The sequence below is a fragment of the Parasteatoda tepidariorum genome, chromosome 10 (assembly GCF_043381705.1).
Source record: "Parasteatoda tepidariorum isolate YZ-2023 chromosome 10, CAS_Ptep_4.0, whole genome shotgun sequence".
NCBI lineage: Eukaryota > Metazoa > Arthropoda > Arachnida > Araneae > Theridiidae > Parasteatoda > Parasteatoda tepidariorum.
Window position 1 is genome coordinate 87361433 of NC_092213.1, and position 22369 is coordinate 87383801.

Consider the following 22369-nt stretch of genomic DNA (forward strand, 5'->3'; position numbering starts at 1 on the left):
TTTACTATGACAAGAATGGCTGATGTCGGAGCGGAGACTTTTGGCGAAATTTTTTTTACTCAACCCAATATTTTAAGACTATATCACATTTTAATATGTATAAACTGTATGGTTTTAAAATTCTCAATATTGAGTAACCTACATTCTAAGAAAATTTTATTTATTTGTCAATTATACATAATAATGAAATGATATTTGGTTTACTTCTTAACGAATATGTCATAGAAGGGAAGAAAACTAGTTGAAGGGGACATTTCAGTGTGACATATATTTTTAATAATTTACTGTCTTGTAAATAGATATGAAATGAAGAAGAAACATGTAAGAATCCAACTTCAAACACAATTCATTTGACTTTGTATTAAATTCAATATTATCAAATAGATGATAATTATGAAAATATTAAATAAAAACATTTTAATTTCTTATCATAATATATCAAATGAAATTAAAAAAATACATGTCAAATCTTTAACAGAAAAAAAAATATTACTTAGATTTTTTAAACCAAAACTAACATTGTTAAAAGTTTTAAATATTTTATGTTCACACTTGATTTTTTTAATCATGTGAATATGAATTACAATGCATGGTTTTTAAATCGCATCACAAGGAGCAACTTTTTAATTTGCGCAAATACGAATCGCAATATTTCATATTTAAATCGAGCAAATATAAATCTTGTCATGTTATTTTTAAATATTGTGACTAAAAAAAAATTATGCTTATCCTTTAAATCAGATCGTAATGAGTGATTTTTTTTAAAATCCCACAAATAAAGATTACACACTGCTATATTTAAATCACACTAATACTTATTACATTGGTTAATTTTTAATATTGCACGAATAAGGATTGTGACATGTGTGATCGTGACATTTTTTAAATCACGATTTATGATTTTCATATCACGCAACAGGATTAAGAGCAATAATACCCAAAATCCATGACGAATTGGGTGCTTCCACGATTTTTTTTAGCATTCTTAATTGAAACTCGCGACAAATTTCGTTAAAAGTCAAAATCACAGATTTCCCAGGAATGCGAATACTCTGTTACAAGCAATAACAGTTGTCATAATGGAAAATGAGGGCCGGGATAGCCTGGTTGATAGAGTGCTGGGTCCATGTCCGAGAGTTTGAACCCCGCCGGTCGAAGACTTCCTGTGTAGTAAAAGTGACTGATGCACGCTAAATCTGTTGATTCGCAAAAGTCCTCCATGTTCCCATAACAAATCAAAACCTCTGGGGGTACTGGATTGGAGATCGATCGTTCTCTGATTTGGTCAAAATGATGATCTGTGGAGGAATGAATGGGTCTACCCTATAAATGGGTGCGACATATGGTGTGGCAGAAGTCGAATTCTTGGCCATAGATGGCGCCACTGAAAAACAAGAAACACACACTCTGCCTTAAATTTGCTTGGTTTCACCAAGCAGGCTTGCCCGTGTGGCAAGTGGCATTAGAAACAACAACAATTATGGAAATTACCTAAAAATACAAAAATTCATAATCATTATTGTTTTAATCAATATTTCCTAATTCCACAAGTTAGATATTGAAAAATATAAATGTCAGAATACACAGAGAATTAGACTATTTCTGGTGAAACCCTAATTAGTTTACTTATAAATTTTAATATACTAGATACAGTACAAAATTCTACATCTGACGTCTGTTTCTTCAAAATTTTCCAGACACATTTTAACAATCAAAACATCTTGTTTTTAATCAGTAACAAAATCTTTTTTTTTTTTATCCCTGTATTTAAGATATTCAAACTACTTTAATAAGCACATTTAAAGAATACTTGAAATGAAAAGACAAGAGCCGTTAAGAAAAACGAAATGCATTCCCAGGATATTAGTTCATTTTTGAACGTAAAGTTTTGATTTTTATTCGGCTGAAAGTCACAGAATCTATTTCCTACATTTGCCAAAGTCCAGCCGATTCCAGAAACGAAATTCAGCACAATATCTAAAGAATAAGTTACATTATTGAAAAAGATGAACAAGGGACAGGGTGCGTAGCCAAATTAATTAACAAAAAATAAGCACCTTTTAAGCACTCAAATAATATTTTTAAGCACTTTAAAACAGTTGATGGTTTTATCTTGTTTTAACAGTCATGTCAAAAAAAAATTCTTTTGCCGTTGTTTCTGACAATTGTCAAGATTTTTGAATAATGTAAATAGAATGTCGTTTTCATATGCTACAGTCTGACGATGTGCCGAAATAGATTAGGGTTGAAGTAATTGTAAAAATTTTGAATAGAACAATGTCTTTCTGCCTAATTCATAGCAAAAATCAACATGGTAAAGGAAAAATCTAAACTTGGAAAAGGGAAAATTAAGAACTTTTAAAAAAAGAAAATAAGCACTTTTTAAAAACGCTACGCACCCTGAGGGAGGAGATCATATGAAATTGATACTTGCAAAATAAAAGTGCTTCATTTTTTTTAAAAAAGGGAATTCTTTTAAATTGATTATATCAGAGCTCATTTTAGGCAGGATAAACAGGGTGCAGCACCCTGCTGCCCTTTTAGTCAAAAGAATCTATCCTGTTGCCCCGAAAGTAAATTAGTGCCCTGATGTAATAGACTCCATACCCTTTTTTCCCTTTCTTTCCTCAACCCTTCTTTATTTTTTCCCCAAACTCTACAATGGATTTCTTAAACTTTTGTTATTTTCAACTCTTTTTACTTAGTTTGTCATTGCTGTCAATACGTAGATTTATATGGGAAAGGAAAAATAGCCATCACACCCCCTTGTTGCACTTGTCTTTGAAAGTTTGCAGTTACTTCCACTATCATTAAATCATAATTATTATTAATCATTTTAATTATTTATTCATAACTACAGACACTCAAAAACATACATTTATTAATATATGCATGCATTTTAAATGAATTACTAAGCTAATTAGCTCATTAACTCGATATATATGTTCATTCATTAATAAAAATTAGTAATTAATATGATTGCTTTGCTACTTTTAGTAAAGTAAAAAAAAAATTCTTTTACTAATTTACAATGTTATTTAATAGAGCGTGTAAAGCCCATAGAAAGAAATTATTGTCTTTTTAGAATAATAATGCCTCTTTTTTCTGCCCAGAATGAGCTCTGATTATATTATATATATATTTTTTCCAACTAACTTTAACACATAAGTATAAGAGGATTTTCTAAACAATTTCTAAAAGTCTCCAAAAATTCACCAGCTTCAGTCTCTTCCACAACACAGTTATCAAAGGATAACGTCACTCGCATCTTTCTCACCGACGAACCTTCTTCGAAAACCGACCGGACGCCACCGACGGCCAACACTGCGACGTTACTCGGCGAAATTACCTCCACGAAGTCGGTTATACCGAGGGCACTGAGATTAGAAATTCTAAATGCACTCTTTGAAGACTGCTGTCCTTCAGAAATAGATGACAGGCCACCCGCGTTCTCGATGAATGCAGTTTCGCATTTGCCGTCATTAAAATGAGTCATTGAAATATTAACACAGTCTGAGAATTGCAGCTGCCCATTATTGCTACGCACAGAGTTCATTTTAGGGACTCTCTTCAGGGAGGTGAGGGCACATTTTATAATCAACTCATTTAAAGACACGTCTTTCATATAGTTCAGAGTGTGGTCGAGTGTGCAATCTACGCTCATGTACCCGTGGGGCATCGACATCTTTGACTGGACGAGTTGGTGGGCACTCTCCATTTCAGTCGACGAAATAGGGACATCCACGAAAGTCTCTTTGGTTTTAGAACTCACGACTGCCTTTTTGGGTTTCTGTTCTAATTTCAAAGGTTTAAGATTACGGAGTTTGATAAATTTAAGCACATCACCTTTAAGAAGATTATTCTTCGGACCAGAACTGGGAATATCAGTGCGTGTTATATCAAATTCATGCAATAACTTTTTAACCGAGGGGCCTAGCAGCTCATTGGTGGAACTCTTTGAGACTTTGGTGGAACTCTGGGAGACATTGGTGGGGCTCTGGGAGACACAGTCTACAGAAGGTTTTTCATCCAATTGTCCTTCACCCAAAATAATGGCTATTATCTCCCCGAGTTGAATGTTTTGTGTATTTTCGGGGATAATAATTTTTTCTAAAACTCCTTCCTCTTCTGTTTCCAGACCAACGACAGCTTTATCAGTCTGTATTTCGCATAAGACATCGCCAGGTTCGATGGAGTCTCCTTCTTTTTTCAACCATTTCACGATGGTTCCTTCAGTCATTGTTGGAGAGAGAGATGGCATTTTTATTTCGATTTTGAAATTGTTGGTCAGAAGTTTCGATTTATGAAAAAATGCACACCTGGAAGTGGAACTTACTAGTAAATTACATAACAGTGTCGGTGGCTTTTCAAACACTCTCGACAAATATCGTAAAGAACTAATCGTGATCATCCTTAATTACTAAATAAATACCAATAACAGCCGGAGAATGCTCGTGTTTCTTCGAGATCGAAATAACGAGCAGACGTCTTCGCCCGTAGGTCACCCCCGTGCCAGTATGTTTTGTTGCCAAATTTTAGTTTCTTAAATCACGAGTCACATTTTTTTCAGGAAGCCACGATAAATCATTAAATTAACAAAAAAATAAAAATAATATCTTGCTCAACAGCAAAATGTTTCCATAGGAAGTTTCGGGTTGACTATAAATGCAGGCTTATAAGTTTCTATTATTAAATTAAGGGTTAAGACGGGAAGAAATAAGTAGCTCAAAGCCTTACTGCTAGTTTATAGCTTCAACGTGAGTAAAAGTTATCATAAAACATGAAAGTAATTTCTACGTGTGAGAGAGAGTTTGTAATAAAGTGTATTGCTACGAATAGTCGATTGGATGGACGTAGTCTGTCGGAAGGTCGCTCGATGGAAATAATATTTGGAGAAGAATGGGGTTGTTGTTTGGTTGCATTAGGAAGTACTCAAATTCTTGCACAAGTAAGTGCCGAAGTGGTTGAACCCAAGTCTGGAAGTCCGACCGAAGGAGCTTTGTATATCAATGTAGAAATCTCTGCCATGTCCTCTCCTGATATTCAGTATCAATCTCGAATGTCTGACGAAAATGTGAAATTGCAGCGAATTCTCGAGCGCTGCATCCGAGACAGTAAGTGCATCGATTTAGAATCCCTTTGCATTGTCGCTGGCTCTAAAGTGTGGACCATTCGCGTTGATATTCACGCACTAAACAATGATGGCAATCTAGTCGAATGTGCCAGTCTAGCTGCCATTTCTGCCCTGGCGCATTTTAAGCGACCTGACGTCACCGTCATCGGCACTGAAGTGTCTATTTATTCTTTAGAGGAGCGGGAACCGGTTGCCCTCAATCTACATCACATGCCGATCTGCATCAATCTCGCATTGTTTGCCGATCGCATCGTCACGGATCCCTCGAACGTCGAAGAAAGAATTGCGGATGGATGTTACGTCGTGTGTGTGAATGCCCATCAAGAAATCTGCCTGATTCATAGAATCGGGGCCCTGCTTCTTTCGTCCGACACAATTCAGAAGTGCGAGGATGTAGGGCTGAAGCGATCGCAGGCTTTGACCCAGGAAATACGTAAAGCCCTAGACGACGATGCGTACAAGAGGGCGACGAAAGCCGCCATCGGTTTTCTGAACAGGATCCAGTCGTCCACCATTCTGGGTACGAGGTTACCCGTCATGAAAACAAATCTTAGCGACATTATCAAAGAAACTGAAAAGGATGTCACTGTGACTGCGACACTGTCATCTGCCATTCCACCTAAAACGTACCCGCCAGCCGTGTCAAAGGCTGGTCTGAAAGCCAAAAAAATTCTGCAAGAAACAGAATTATCTGTTTTTGAGGGTGGAGCGAGCAAGTGGACAAACATTGATGATGATGATGATAGCACTGACGACGAGATATTCCTCGCTGATAATGCAGCGACTCCCCTGGTGAAGGAGAGGGAACTGTCGAGTGAAGACGAAGCAGTCAGTGTTTCTGTCGATCATCTCGACATTAAACCTACGGCCACTAATACCCGTACTTGGTATTCTAAAGATCCTTTTCGTTAGACTAATTAATTCTGTTTCAAATAAAAAATTCTATTGCAATATACATACTGTCATTACCATTTTTTTTCTTTATAAAGATCAAAATTATATCGGGGGTTTCCAACTGGCGGCCCGGGGCCCGCCAGTTTTAAGTTTTGCACTCAAGAAAATATTTATTCAAATACAAAAATAATCGTGTATGTTGCTCATTTTTTTGTATTTTGTGAATATAACTTAGCATGTGCGTATCAGAAATTTTCTCGAAGAAATTCTCCGATTTAACTTTTTGAAACCACTCATTTTGGACGAAAATATATTCAAATTTTAAATGTAAATATCTATTCTCTGGTGGTTGCAGCAGACAAACCTCAATTTTCTCATTGAATGTAATTGTAAAAATTTTGAANAAACTCTGACAATAATATTTAATGTTCCTTCAAACATAAAAGTGCCCTACAAAAAAATTTTGATAAAGTTGCGGCCCACCATTTGATTTGTGTTTTCAATTGTGGCCCCCAGCTCCATGCAAATTGGAAACCCCTGTTATACATATAGTGATGTAATGATCAGAGATGATTGTGCTTCGGAAAAAAATCTGGATTTTTCTCTAACCGCAATCCGGAAATCCAAGGTCCAGAAGGTTCAAGAAATCATCAATCACATTTATATATAAAAATTCTTGTATATTTTATTTAAAAATATTAGAATTTATACTTGGCGTCTCTTTTGTATGTAAATATATTTACTGGTAGAATAATAAATGTGATAACAAATCAAAACCTCTGGGGGTAGGTGATCCAGGATGTTCTCTGGATTGGTTCAAAATGACAAGGTTACAAAGTTGAACATATGTAGTCGTAAGCCCAAAATTGGGTCAGCTGTTCAACAACGGATGTGAAATAAAATTATGCTGCATATAACTTATTTAGAATTTTATGTTTTGAAAATATCAATGATTTAAATTATGAAGACATAAATTTTTTGAAATGGGTTATTAATGATTTTACTCAAGAAATTTTCAGGATTTTTGAGTTGGGCTCACTATCACCCCTGAATAATGATTTATAAGTGTTTCAGTGATATATTTAAAATCCCTACATTTCTCTACAAATATTTATAAAAATAAAATAAATTTAATTTGTGTGAATAAAGTTTCTCGATATTTTTAATGTTTATTCAATAAACATTAAAAATATCGAGGTCTAAAAAGTACTCTCTTCATTTTTCAAATTTACATGATTAAAGTTAATTATTTCTAAAAAATTAAAATTAAGTCATGTATTCGGCTGACGCTTCTTCCTTTATTTGTCCGAAATAAATATTCTGCATTCAGCAGTATAGGCTAAATAATAAATATTTTTATGTTGCATCTCTAATTTAGTAGCAGCAATTGCTGTTTATTTTTGAAAATGTAATTTCTTTTAATTATAATTTTTCAGAGTTGAGCATAATCTTGTATCTATTTTCAATTTAAAAACTCCTTGAAATAGTTACTTTGCAATAACAGGACCTTATTTGCGGACCTTTCACAAAATGTCTGAACAGACCCCTGTTTAGTGAAGCAACTTATTATATTTCTGTTTTCTCAGTATTCAACTTTATTGAATTTTCTTTATATGAAAGTTTATGGTTTAGTATTAAATTTTTTTTAAAAATTTTGATTTGCAACTTTTTTTATTCTGCTTAGATGAACAAATATTGGTTATTATAAAAGAAGCTGCTAGCCTCCTCTGCTGGCACAGGTAAATTTATAGGCAATTAGTGAGGTTCTTAATATAATTATAAAATAAAGTTCAACTATGTTTGCTGTCTTTTTGTTCACTTATTTATAAATGATTTATTAAATGAGTTGTGCAAATAATTTGTAAACTAGGTTGCAATTATAAACTGTTTCATCATTTTATTTTATATTTTTTTAAAAAGAAGTTTGTTCCACTTGGGATGTTGTTGCACATGTGCCACTAGGACATGTACTATTGTGAGCTTTAAGTAGATTTTTTTCAAAAAGTAATATTTTAATTGCATTTTTTTAAAAAAAATTGAAATTACTCTGAAAAGATCAATTTTTCAAATATAGTTGCATGCTTTATATATTAATAAACAAGTTGTTATTATTATTAATTAAACAGGTTGTTATTATGTTTAAAAAAATTGAATAGAAATGTTTTTTTTTTTTTAACTAAGTGATACATTAACAAATTTAAACAGTTTTATTTTCTGGTTTTAAAAAAATAAGCTAAAACTTTTTAAAATTATTTATCTAAAAATTAAATAATTTTCTTAGGGTTAATTATTTGAAAAAAATGGGACAAGTAACTGATACTCTTTATAATTATACATAATTTTAATTTCGCTTTCTATTAATCTTATTATAAAAACATGGAAGACCATTAAATATTTATTTCAGTTTTTTACTAAAGTCAAAACTCAGATGAAATTTTAATTTTTATTGATTATAAATATTTACTGATTATAATAGGTAATATATATATAGTATATGTTTAATAAATATAGTAAAAATGTGTGTGAAAACAAAAAGATTAATAAACTTGTTCCTTTTATATTACTGCATTTATATTTTATAATGCTTGAGTTAAAAATTGTGAAACGTTATGTACTTAACGATAAAGAAGATTCAAATATGTATTAGTGATAATGCGTTATTTAAACTTAATATTGAATACATAACAAATTTAAAATAACTTTTTGGATTTATTTCTATTTTTAAGCTTATACTCATAATGAGTTAATTAAGATATTTACACTGTAAAACTTAGTTTATGAGCACTCAATGAAAAAATCCAATTTCCCCCAGGTTTTTTCCAAATAAAACCCAATTTTCCCTGTTTTTTTTTCAATAAAACCCAGGCGGGCTGGGTTTTTTCAAATCCCGACTTGGGTTGAAGAAAATTATTTCTTCTAGGGCAGTTTTTTTGCACTCTGGAAGAAACAATAAACACTAATCTTAATTGTTCTAAGGATAGACCTCCAATGTTCTAATTAATAAGTGATTGTTATTTATTATGTAACAGAATCGGATACAAATATTTTCTACATAAATGAAGGTACTTAATTTTTATAGCAGATTTGAATTCCTTGACACAAAATTTGGGAGTAGCTACAACATTAATGTGAAAATTACACAGGGAAACCTGTATAAGTTGATTACTTGTTTCTGTTTGAGGTCAACTTATAGATGCTGATGATCACTTTTAATTTGTAACGTACTAAGTAAATATAAACAATTCTTAAATTTATATTTTATTTAAGAAATTGCCGGAAATTAATTTTTATTTACATAATTTTCTATTAAGTAATTTTATGAATAAATATAAATTGATCTATTATTTATTTACAAAAAAAANGAACAGTGGAGGAGGAGATGGTGGGATGAGAAAAAAGGACAGCTGGTTAAAAGAATCAGAAAGAAGCATCGACCGAAGACAAAACTTAAGTTCATTTACAACCGTCTTTCTCCCCCCCCCAGGAAAGGTTTATTTGATCGACAAAACAATAATGAAGATAAACAAATTTGTGAAGGGTCCGATTAAAAGATAAATTATTTTGTGAAGGGTCCGTTAACGGACCCAAATTGCTTCTAAACAGACCCCTGCTTATTATTCCTTGAAAGCTTAAAGGAGAAAAAATTTAATTAAATTATTATTAATTAAGCTTATTCCATTTTTCTTTCACATTCATCAAACTTTTCTTGACTCCTTGAAACCCCTTTCCAACAAAAGGAGCCTTCATATTTTTGTAACAAGAGAAATTATTGAAAGAGCTGTTGCAACAAAACGTTTAAGCAAGCAATTTTTTTGTTCTTGTCCCTGCTTATTCCTGTCATTAATGTTAGCGTAAAAGCCAGTGAAAAGAATGGGTAAAAAGGGCATAGATTCAGGGAACCTAAAGGAATATATTTCTAGTGAAACTAAGATTTCTCATGGAGCTTACAAAAGAGATGACTCATTTCTCATCAGAGGGCAGTAACAGAGGGACTAAAACTTACAGGCACCCTGCAGTTCACAATAAAGAGTATCCTTCTTATTGTACTATTCATAAATGTCAAACTCCTGTTTGGAGCATGAATATTTATTTTTACACATATTTAGACCTTTTAAAGAAAAATCCCTTTGATGTTTTCCCTGGCCTTCAAATGGTTTTAAAAGAGCTACCATGTTTTCACATAAGAAGCATTAGTAACTAACATTTTCAAACTTTCAGGAAATCTTTCATTATTAAATTTAATAACTTGAATAAATTGTTCCTTTTTATGTTTCAGCTCTCTTTTGATTTTCATTGATACTATTTGTCCAAATATACAAACAAATTGAAATTGTTTAAAGCAGCTCAATGCTTTATTAATAAATAACTCATCTATAAATTTATCATACATAGTAAATTGGTTATTAAGAAAAAAATAAATGTGCTAATAAAAATTGTTTTTAATAAATAGTGAGAAAAACTATACAGGTTACAATAAAATACAAATAAGAAAACATAATTTAAACAAAAAAAATTTCAGATGGTTTGATGGGTGCTGATAAAAATCATCGTTGATAGTTTTAGATTTCATCTTAGTTGCGGTAACTTGTTTTCAGTTTAAAAAAATAAATAATAAAAACAAAGGTATTTAATACTTCTCCGGCACAGATAATGTGAACTATTTCTATTTTCAGCAAAAGTTTTATCTCCTTTTAAAATCGGAGTTATTAAGTTTAAGCTCTTAACTTTTCCAGAAAATTCAAATAATAAAAGAAATTAACTGCTTTAAAATATGTGCAAGTTTAGAAATTAAACCATCTAACAATCAATGAACATTCGTAATAAATATCGTAAAATTTAAAAAGCAATATTAAAAAAACTTGTACTACCCTTAATGTCAGAATTTGTTAACTTTTTTTCCTTTGTATTTGAAAAATAACAACCGATTGAGTGGAGAAAATCATTTTAAGTAAGAAAGAAATATTCATGCGAATCTTAAAAAAGTTCTTGAATCAGATTAAATAAGTCTCCTACTGGTGGCTGAGTCAGCTAATCTGGTATACTTCCCATACAAGCAATAATCGAAGCTGCCCTCTTCTTGTTTACATAGCACCAGACTGCCGCAGACTTTGTAGCTGTCACGTATCGTAGACAAACAGTTGGGATGCAACATACAAATATTTGGTATTTAGCCTATACTTCTGAACGCAGAATATTCAGTTCGGTCGAATAAAGGAAGAAGCGCCTGCCAAAGACATAACTTAGATTGTTTACATCTTTCTTTCCCCTCCTTCCTGGAAAGGGTTTATTCTATTTACAAAACAATAATGAAGATGAACAAATTTGTGAAGGGTCTGATTAAATGATAAATTATTTTGTGAAGGGTCCGTTTTTAAGTTAAAATATTTTGTGAAGGGTCCGTTTTTTATGAAAAGATATTTTGCGAAGGGTCCGTTAACGGACCCAAATTTCTTCTAAACAGACCTTTGCTAAAGCCTGCACTTTTTTCATGAACCTATTTAGAACTAGGTTTTTTATTTCGCGCATATCCAACACATGAAGAAAACAAAAGGAAAAAAACAAAATAACAACATTTATTTCTCAGTCGAAAATACATATAAAAACAAAGTAGGGCAAAAACACTATTTTCTCTTATGTATGAGTGAGAATGCGAAGACAAATATGCAGCTGACAGTCAGAGAAGCTGGTTCAAAGAATTTCACAGGAAGACTGTAGTGTTGCACCCTGCTGTCCATCGTTACAGTGCTACTCACGACATAAATCGGAAACAACGTAGAAAATAAGCACACACTCTCGATGTAGTTGCCGACGTAGGACGAGACTAGGACAAGGGGTAGGCCGAAGCCCAAGAAATAGGGCCATTTAGAATTGACGTAGGCTAGTCGCCTACGTAAACCCCATCCCATTTGAAACCATTTGTACTCAAAGGAGTACAATGCATACAGAAGTGACAAATGTACATGACACAGCACATGTTGGATGTGAAGTGGAAAGGGTAGCCACAGCATGGCGTAAGCTTGAAGCATGAATACACACTGCACAACAGCACTCTCAAGCTGATCACCCCACGAATAGCTCAACTTCGTGTGAGATCTCTTCCCGCCAACGTTGTCGAACGTTAATTCTGCAATCTCATTGTACCATTTGAAATTAAGTAGTACTTTGCTGAAACAAAAAAGTGGCAGCGTCCAAACCGCGTTGAATAAAAGTCCTAGTATGTTAGAGACTAAAGGAAGATATTGCCATTCTGGCCCTAATAATGAATTTAATAAATGATGGATACAGAAGTTCAGAATATAACGATTGAAAATAAATATTCCAACCCAAAATAGTGCGCTAAAGGTAATACACTGTTTTAAAACGCCTAGAAGCGATTTTGAAGTTCCTGTTTTTTGAGCTTTCTGTTTTTGAGAATGCAACCAAAAATGTTTCAGACACCAGATTCCTCGCAAGCAGTCTTTAAAACCATATAGCATAAGGAACAGAGTGCTTTTAAGTCCGTCCATTCCAAGTCCTAAATAATTTAGTTACTTTTTCTTTTAATTCAAAAGAAGTCGAGAGATATCAAATGCGTAATATCAGTATAATCAATACTTTTTGTTTTCACTTTATTTTCATAACAAACAAGAGAGCAGTGTTGCCAGATTTTAATATTAAAAACATAGGTATGGAAAGATTCAAGACTCCACGCAGCAAAGCAAATCAAGAATCCAAAATTAAAGTGTATGCGTTTTCAAAAAAAGAAAAAAAAATCCTTTTTAAGAAATGGTAAAGTAGCTGCATAATTTTCAGAATCATTTTGATATGTGATGCAAGCGAGTTCAAACGTAACAGATTAAACTCAAAAGTTGCAAGATTTGACAATTTTTCAACTGGTTAATTTTCTTTTGTTGCCATTATTGACAACTTAATTTTTTCTCCGAACTTTATCAAAGGAAATGAATTCTTGTAAAGAGGTTACAAACGATAGTGCGTACTCTTCTTTTCTCTACCAAAACGACAACAACAATATTTTCCAAATATTTTGTTAAAGATGTCAAATAAATCCGTTTAAATTCAAATAAAGAGTTACGTTTTTCAAGTGTCCAGCCATTTCAATGTACCTATAAATTGAATTTGAAAGTAATTGCATGATGGCTTCCACTCAAGATGCATGTTATTTAGCACTCTTAGCTTTAGCAGAAGAGTTTCGCACTATGAATCCTCCTAACATTCGGAACTGCATTCAGTGTCTTGTTGCGATCTTTAATTTAAAACAACCACCGAAAATTGAAGCTCGTACACATTTACAGCTTGGAAATATTTTGCTTCAGCACACAAAGAATACGGATTTAGCTCAGTCGCATTTGGAAAAAGCGGTAAGGTTCATCAACCTACTCCATAAATCATATAAACTTCTACCACAAATATGATGTAAACAGAAAATAAATTCTCAAACATTGATTTTTTTTCTTAATGATGAACTTTCTTTGGTTGTTAGCTGTAAAAAATCTTTTATAAGTGTATCAATGACAGAACCTTTTTTATTTCCTCTAAATTGTTTTCTAATTAGTGCATACAAAACAAAATGTTAACAATATATTTTGCATCTTTCGCGAAAGCAAATTATTGCATGTTTCTTATAATGCAAAGTTTGTGTATCATTAAAGGACATACTGCAGAAAGTGCTCTACTCATTAATACTTTTATGTAACTTGTTTACCTACAGCAAATCCCTTGTTTTATCATTGTTGTTATTCTAATTACTGTTACGAAGACTTATCCAAAATATGGCCACTGAATGAGAAGAGTTCAACAGAAATTTCCATGATTGTGATTTACGATAGAAAAATAATTCTAGTTATTTGTAACAATTTTATCGATAGTTATTGTACCGGTACCTTTATGTTTCCTACGGGCTACAGCTCGTAAGTTGCCGAATTAAATTATTTCGCCATAGGTATCTACTTTGAATATTGGGTGTGGGGATATTTCCGTATTGTGATATGATGCGCCAACTACAATCGCCAAGGAGCCAAATAGATCTTAAACTTGCAAATTTAAAAACAAGCAAACATGTAGATGTTTGCCTGGGGGTGGCTATGAGTTATACCTTTCGAGTTGGTCTCTTTCTGTGATGTTGTTTTTTTTAATTTTCTCGCGGGCTACTGGCCGGAAGTTTCCAAGACTTGGCGATTATTCTGCCACAGATCACGATACGAAAATCCCCCCTTGGGTATTGTGCAATTCAAAAAATTGAAAAGGATAAACTTTTTTTTTCTTACCTTTAATTTTAAAGTTTGAAATTGTGAAATGGGATTGTGTGTTTACATTCTGTTCGGGAAATATTTGTTGCATCTAGAATGACGTAAATAATTAAATTTTCCTCTTGGAGTAAACAAATAAAAGTAATTTAAATGATTTCAAGTTTAACTAAATCTGCACAAAAATAGGGAGTATACTGTAGAGTACAGAACATTTTATCTGGTATTCAAATAATCATTAAACTATTAAATCCGAAAAAAGTTTGCTCAGTCTTTCTCGTTATTTGGAACATGGTGCGTAGCGTTTTTAAAAAATGCTTAAAGGTGCTTATTTTTTATTCTCATCTTTTAAAAGCCCTTAAAGGTGCTTTTTTCATTGAGTGTCTTTAAAAAGTGATTAATTTTCCCCTTTCCAAAATGAGATTTTTTTCTTACCATGTCGATTTTCGCTACGAATTATTAGGGATGAAAGACTTCCGGAAATCCGGAAATAGGGCGGAAATTCGCTTATTTCTCCCAATTTTTAAAATTTCTGACCCTGTTCCAAAAACTAAAATTTTTGGGGGGTCCAATTAGAGAACCCAAGCCTCCCGAAGGATAGTTGGATTACCGCGACTTTCGCTATAGAGTGGAAAGGAATCTAAGCGTTTCGTTTCCGACCACCGATATTTGATTTCTTTTGTTTGGCTGATTTTCGGAATTTTAAATATTAGGAACTGCACCGAAATCGTGATTTTTAATCAGACGATTTTAATATCAATCATCGATTTTCGTATTTAACTGATTTAAAAGCTGTACTAGCAATTTCTATTCTCTCAATTTAAAAATCCAATATCGCAATTTGTATTTTCGGGAGTTTAAAATCCAACATCGCGATTCATATTCACGCATTTTTAAATCCAATATTGCGATTCGTTATCACACAGTTGTAATATCAGATATCGCTTTTCTTATTTGTACGCTATTTAAAAATTACTCATTGCGATTCGTATTCAAGTGATCTAAAAATTATGCATCATGATTCTTAATTACTCGATTTAAAAATTCAATATCGCAATTTGTATTTTCGAGTTCTTAAAATCCAACAGCGCGATTCATATTCACGTGTTTTTAAAATCCAAAATCGTGATTCATATCCACACGATTTTAAAATCCAAAATTGCGATTTTAAAATTCAAAATCGCAATTCATATTCATGCGATTTTAAAATCCAATATCACGATTCTTGAAAGAAGTAGAAGTAAGTTTTCTCTTGAATTAGTTACTGTAAAGATGTGGTATATTTTTCATTAGTAAGTAATTTAATAGCCGTGCCTTCCTATAATTGCTTAATTTTTTTTTAATATAGTAGTGGTCGCAATTTTGAAATTATATTTAAGAAAAATTTAAAGTTAACTGTCTAAATGCTTCTGCCTTTTTAAATATTAAATAAAAATCTCCCAGCATAGTTAAAAGTTGCTTTTATAAATCTCGGTATCGTATAGAGCACCCCCACTCTCCTCCCAGTGGCCTGCATTGTAAAAGTTCCATTCGTTCCAAAAAGCCATTCGTTTTACACGATTCTAAATTTCATGATTTTTGACAATTGTCTAAAACAATGCCAAAAGGTTTTTTTTTTTGTTTTGTTGTCAGGTAAAACCATCAATTGTCAAAAACTTTCCAACCCTGCCTAATTATGATATTATTTTAAAGTGCTTAAAAATATTTTTTGAGTGCTTGAAAAGTGCTAAAAAGGTGCTTATTTTTTGTTGAATAATTTGACTATGCACCCTGTACAGGGGTAGAGATTTTTAAAAAAAATTACTGGTCCATAGGACCAGTAACTAAAACATTTTACTAGTCCGCACAAAACTTTACTGGTCCGTCTGCGCGTTCCTATTACCTGCAAATAAATAAAAAAAAATTAAAATTTTTGATTGAAAAAATCATGATTTTTTTTTTTAAAATCATAAATTTTTGATTTTAATTGCATTTTTTTGATTAATATTAATTTTGTATAAAAAATTAAAAAAAATTTTTTTTTGATTCGGATGGTGCACGTCATGAACCCACCCCGCTACCTGCCCTATTTCTTTCCTTCAGAGACTCTCCATGTGACGCATGCGCGAAACAAGATTTAACTTCGCCTTCCTNAAAAAATTGTGAATAAGCTCTAAAATAGTTTTAAGTAAGATCGTTTAAGTTTCGTAAGATCGAGAATAGATCGGCTGTGAGATTAGATTAACGGAGATCGGCTGCGGTGGATGGTGGTCCGGCGGACCACTGTTTATTATTTTATGCTGGTCGGACTCCAATTTCAGTGGTCACAGACCAACGGACCACCGTTAATTTTGAGCCCTGCTGTATAACTAAAATCATTGAAGTAAAATGTGGAACTCAAGCTAGGAGGAAAAGTTGCTAGGAAAACTAAGAAAAGATGTGGGGTCTTATAATCTAAGAATAAGAAATGCATTATTCATGCTTATCAACGAAAAGAAAATGGATAAGTATTAAAAAAAAACATCACTATACTTTACTATGTACACAGTATCCGCGCACCTGGGAAGTCATGAAAAATCATGGAAAGTCATGAATTTCAGTATTAAACTAAATTTGTCATGAAATGTCATGATTTTAACTATTTTTTTAAAAAAAATCATGAAAAGTCATGGATTTAGGTCATCGAAAAATCTAATTTTTAAAATGGAATTAAAATCCCTCTCCCCAATTTTACGGTGTTCCAAATATCGGAATTTGTAACAAAATCAACACTCAAAGTCTTATTTTATTTAAATATAAAAAGTGTTTTTCATGTTCTTTAAAAACTATGGTGTTCTTTCAAAAAAATTAAGGAAAAAAACATAATTTCTAGAATGAAGTATCTTTTAAATTTCTGTGATTTCAGAATTATTATATTTTTTATTTTTATTTTATCAATTTAAAATTCTAGCTGAAGCAAGCCAGTCATTGGCAAATTTTTCTTCTTCTCCGAAACGAGAACAGAAAAATCAGGAGTATTTCTTTCCTTTCTGATGAACAGGGAAAGTATCTTCAGAATATAATTCTGCAGAAAAAAGAAAAAAAATTATTTACTCAGCTATTTTATTGCTTCAACTCTTTTTTTACTCTGTTTTCTTTTTTCTTTTTTTTAAATTTAAAATCAATAAATATGAAGATGTATGGTATAACAATTTTGATTATGCCTACCATTTTAATTAATATTATTATAATGCTTTTTAAATTTATTATTCTGTTTTTGTCGGAGAAAATAGTAACTTCGTTTTAAGTCATGAAAAGTTCATGGAATTAGCCATGACAGTCATGAATTTGAAAATCTAGAACGTAGCAGATACCCTGTATGTAAGTATAATAAAGTAAGAGAAGTGAAGAGGGGATGAATCAAACTTTTTCGTGAACAAGCCTCGCTATATCAGCTGTCAAAATATATCATGATTATGCAGCTTACCTATTAAGGTGGTTGTGGTATTTAAGTCCTCTGCTAGGTACAAATGAAATTACTTTTCAAACAACCCTATTCTATATACAGGGTATCCGCGCACCTGGAAAGTCATGAATTTTGGTATTGAACAAAATTTGTCATGAAATGTCATGATTTTTACTATTTTTAAAAAAAAAATCATGGAAAGTCATGGATTTAGGTCTCCGAAAAATCTAATTTTTAAAATGGAATCTCCCTCCCCCCAATTTCATCCTCTTCCAAATATCTGAATTTCTAACAGAATCACCACTCGGTCATATTTTATTTGAATATAAAGTGATTTTATCATGTTCTTTAAAAATTATGGTGTTCTTTAAAAAAATGAAAGAAAAAATATCATTTCTAGAGCGAATTATCCTTTAAACTCTCTTCTGTGATTTAAGAATTTTTATTATCATTTTTTTAAAATTTTTATCAATTTAAAATTCTAGTTGAAGCAAACCAGTTATTGGCGAATTTTTTTAATTCCAAAATGAACAGAAAAATCAGGAGTATTTCTTTCCTTTCTGATGAACAAGAAAAGTATCTTTAGAATATAATTCTGCAGAAAAGTTTTTTTTTTTTTTGATTTTGCATTTTTTTCAGCAATTTTATTGTTTCAACTCTTTCCTTACTCTGTTTTTTAAGTTTAAAATCTGTAAATATGAAGATGAAGAGTATAATAGTTTTGGTTATACCTATTTCGTATAATGTTATTATAATGCTTTTTTAAATTTATTGTTGCTTTTTTGTTGGAGAAAATAGCAACTTCGTTAAGTAATGAAAAATTCTTGGAATTAGTCATCGAAAATCATGAAAAGTCACGAATTTGAATATCTGAAATGTAACAGATACCCTGAGTAAAATGCTATTGTTGTTAAGTTGCTAACTATTGTACATATTAATTATCTAATGTGGGTAATTAGTACAATAATACCTAACTGCAATATTACCTATGCAAATACACTGGTGGACAAAATTAAGAGATGGAAGACATTTTCCCAAATATCTAGAAAAATACTGAATATAAATAAATGAAATTTGGTATGGATATAGCTTATTCCATGATAATAAAGTATGCAAAGCAAAAATGAAAGTGCCATTCACTGGCAAGACCTATTGCCAATAAATCCAATGTAGTCTGAACTTAAGGATAAAAGATGACAATAAAAGTGAGGCTTGTGTTGCCTCTAGTATGGTCGCCCCTGACAGACAGACATCATGCACAACGAGTATGCATGCTGTTAATAACAGAGTTAAGGAGGACTTGTGGAAGACCCTCCCATTCTTCCACCAGAGGAATTTTTAACTCCATAATGATTCTTGGGGGGGGGGGAGGTTGATGCATCGCAATAGCTCTCCCAAGAGCATCCCAAGCATGTTCAATAGGATTCAGGTCAGGGGATTTGACTGGCCAATCCATTCATTGAATATCATCGCTTTCCAGATATTCATCAACCATGAGAGCCCTATGTGGTTGCGCATTGTCATCCATAAAAATGAACTCAGGGCCAACAGCGCCCCTGAAAAGACGCACATAGGGCTCTAGGACCTACTGCCTGTACCTCTGGGCATTCACTAGACCATTGTCAAACACATGGAGCGGTGTGCGGGTATCTTGCATGATTCCTACCCAAACCATGAGTCCTCCACCAGCATAATGGTTCCTTTTGATAATGTTGCTGAGATGGTATCGGGTTCCAGGTTCCCTCCATATCAATAACCGTCCAGAATCAGGTTGTAGATGGAATCTGGACTCATCGGTGAAGAGAACATTAGCCCATTGAAGCTGTGTCCAATTCTGATGTTCTCTTAATTTTGTTCAGTGTATGTATCAAAAAGAAAAAGACTAAGTGAAAGTTGTCAGATGTTGATAATATGATTATCAGGCATCTGTCTAGGTTTTTCTGAGAGGTACCTATTTTGTGAAAATTTAGGCATAATTTGTGAAAATTAAAAATTATATCAAAAAATCAACACAAAATATGGTAAAAATATGAATTTATCGTTTCTTACGGGATACAAAAATAAAATTCTAAGGAAAAGTATTTTGTGAAACTACCGTTTTTCCTTAAGTTGAATTTGTGAAGGCATCGCTAAACGGTAGTAAATTTGTCTTGGACACACACCTGATTATGCAATACAATACTACCAATGGTAATATGGTAACCATACGAAAAAAATAGCTATGTATTCAAAAACTGTGCTTTTCTTTTTTATTATTTTTGTGAATTAAATAGTATTGCTCATACTTTTTTCTTTTTTTTCCAGTGGTTTCTGTCGCAAAATGTATCCTTTTTCAAAATACAACTATACCAACATACCTTCCATCTATAATAATTTATATGTTGCTGTCAAATAAATGTAAGAATAGAAAGTTAGGTAGGGGTTCAAAGAAAGAAGGTTCTAAAACCAAACTATTAAAATTTATTTTACCCAAAATTTTGATGCATTTTACATAGTAGGTACATTTAATTCATATGGATTAAATATTACGTATAACTTATCTATTTTGTTTGATTGTTTTCTTACAGTAATGCATTCAAAAGATATACCCACTCTACGTAAAGTGGGGATAGTTCTAAAATTAGTAAATATATATATATATATATGCAAATATTATTTTGGAAATAAAAATGCTCTTAAATAAATGTATTTTTATTATATTTAAAAAAACAAATGCTTAAAAATTTTTTTTTATTATTATTTAATTAAAGAGTTAATGTTCATGGCTATCAAAATTAGGTTTATTTTAGGATGCAGTATATTATGCTGAACTCTACACAATTGCATCAAAAAGCGAGAAAAGTCTAATTGTTTTTGGTACATTGGCAGATTTAAAATTTTTTATTGTTCTCTATTATTTTTTTTTTACTTTAATCTTTTATTTTATTCTTATATTATTCAGATTCGTTTTTCCAAAATAATTTAATTCATCTCTTAATGTTTTGGTTTAAAAACAATTGAAATAAATAATTCAATTATCTTAGATGTGTTAAATATTATGATTATAATGATATATATAAATATAATAATTTATTTCTGACAAAATGTTTAGCTTCAATACTCATTGTATTTACATTTCAAAATTATTAAATTTTTTTAAATCTTTTCACTAAAGAAATACTGTAACAAATAGTAAAAATTTTTAATACGAATTTATTAGGGGCCATTCGCTAATTTACTTTTGTAATATGAATTTATTAAAGTTTTCTTAGTTTACATAATTCTCAACACATCTTTATAAATTCAGTATATCAATTATAGTAATTTTGTTAATGTTTTGTTCAATACGCTTTTATAAATAACTTTTATTCAAATCTATAAAATATGCTAGATAACCTTTTTATATAATAGTTAAATTAATTTCAATTTTGAATAATATTTTTTCTCTTAATTAAACAAAGTAATTATTAATTTAAAAAATATAAATGAGCCACTCAATATTGAATACATATCTAAATTTGTGTATAAATTGTTTTTATGGTGGCTAATATAATCAAGAACAGAGTTCTTTATGAGAAACTAGTTATTTTATCATGATCATGTAAAGTTTTAGAAAATTATTTTGCATTTTGTTAATGTGAAGAACTTTCAACTGTAGGAGGAAAATTTTTTATTAGTTCCTGTATTCTAATTATAATATTTTGATTTAATAATTAAGTGCCAAATCTTACATTAGATGATATGCCAAATTATGTTTTTTAAACCTGTTAAAGCATAAATTGTATTTTTATTAATTGATAAGATAAATAATGAAGATTTAAAAAGAAATAATTTCATGTTTACATAACAATTGATTTATAAAATTACATTTAGTTGATTAAAAAATACAAAATGAGATTCGATGCATTGCCACATATTGGAAAATATCAAGTGTATCAGTCTTGAGCAGCTGCGAGAGATTATCTCTTGTGTCACAGCAAGTGATAGAGTTAACTTTCAACCTTAACTAACTTTGTAGTTTGCATGTTTCAAGAAGTTAGTGCCCAGTGGCGTATGCAAGGGAGGGGTTTAGGGGTTTAAACTCCCCCCTTGAGCTCAGACAAAATGGCAAAAAAAAAAAATTTTTAGTTGAAAATATGCGGGCTTTTATCTTTTAAGACTACGTATATATTTTTATTTGCCTTATGCCTACTTTTTTTTTCTCACGTTTTTTCTCAGAATACTGAAAAAACATTTATTATAATAGGGTTGTACTTTTGAAACCAAATTCACATGATACTGTGACGGACTGGTTCCTTTCTGTCCTGCCAGTCGCGGCAGTTTTCGAGACTGGTTGTCATTCGTGAGGTCTTTATGCGATGATTCTGGAATCCTAGACGTTCTGTCGTCTTTGAGACAATTCAAGAATTTTGAAGATGCGGTGAAAAATTATATAAAAGGGGGAACAGACCTACAGTGGAGTTAGTTAGTCAGGCTAAGAGTTATCTCTGGCGTTTGTCTTTCGGAGTTTGTCGCTAAATCTGTTTTGTTTTGTCTTAACAAAAAGTTCATTCAATCGCCGAACCCGTCGTCGCCACTATTTCGACTAGTGAAGAAATCAGCAACAATACCATTGGAGATACTGTGCTCGTTGAAGTTATTCATTCCAGCTCAAAACTTTGAGATCGTAGCATAGCGGATATTTCTGTGCCAATA

At 31.7% G+C, this 22369-nt stretch overlaps 4 protein-coding genes across 6 annotated transcripts in view; 2 read left to right on the forward strand and 2 right to left on the reverse strand.

The window, feature by feature from the left end:
* Positions 1-139: 139 nt before the first annotated feature.
* LOC107448423 (pyruvate dehydrogenase protein X component) lies at positions 140-4555 on the reverse strand. The gene has a single exon (XM_043051582.2). It carries the CDS (start codon positions 4409-4411, stop codon positions 3158-3160), a length of 1254 nt encoding a protein of 417 aa, XP_042907516.1. The 5' UTR covers positions 4412-4555; the 3' UTR covers positions 140-3157.
* Positions 4556-4700: 145 nt separating this feature from the next.
* LOC107448412 (exosome complex component Rrp45) lies at positions 4701-6089 on the forward strand. Its single transcript, XM_016063598.3, has one exon. The coding sequence runs from the start codon at positions 4781-4783 to the stop codon at positions 6044-6046; it is 1266 nt and encodes a 421-aa protein (XP_015919084.1). The 5' UTR covers positions 4701-4780; the 3' UTR covers positions 6047-6089.
* A 5493-nt stretch (positions 6090-11582) lies between these two features.
* On the reverse strand, positions 11583-12772 carry LOC107448404 (EI24 domain-containing protein tank). The gene has a single exon (XM_016063587.3). The coding sequence runs from the start codon at positions 12532-12534 to the stop codon at positions 11650-11652; it is 885 nt and encodes a 294-aa protein (XP_015919073.1). The 5' UTR covers positions 12535-12772; the 3' UTR covers positions 11583-11649.
* A 142-nt stretch (positions 12773-12914) lies between these two features.
* The window catches only part of LOC107448392 (Mau2 sister chromatid cohesion factor), a gene marked incomplete at its 3' end in the record, with an annotated part of 57020 nt that continues 47565 nt past the window's right edge, over positions 12915-22369 (forward strand). For all 3 annotated transcript variants that reach the window (XM_071186579.1, XM_071186580.1, XM_071186581.1), the window contains 2 exon segments: positions 12915-13386; positions 20000-20017. In XM_071186579.1, the coding sequence (XP_071042680.1) occupies positions 13159-13386; positions 20000-20017 (246 nt within the window).

Bases quoted from the DNA above. Each gene is read 5' to 3' on its own strand.
- LOC107448423 (XM_043051582.2), bottom strand. From the start codon at position 4,411: ATGATCACGATTAGTTCTTTACGATATTTGTCGAGAGTGTTTGAAAAG.
- LOC107448412 (XM_016063598.3), top strand. From the start codon at position 4,781: ATGAAAGTAATTTCTACGTGTGAGAGAGAGTTTGTAATAAAGTGTATT.
- LOC107448404 (XM_016063587.3), bottom strand. From the start codon at position 12,534: ATGGACGGACTTAAAAGCACTCTGTTCCTTATGCTATATGGTTTTAAA.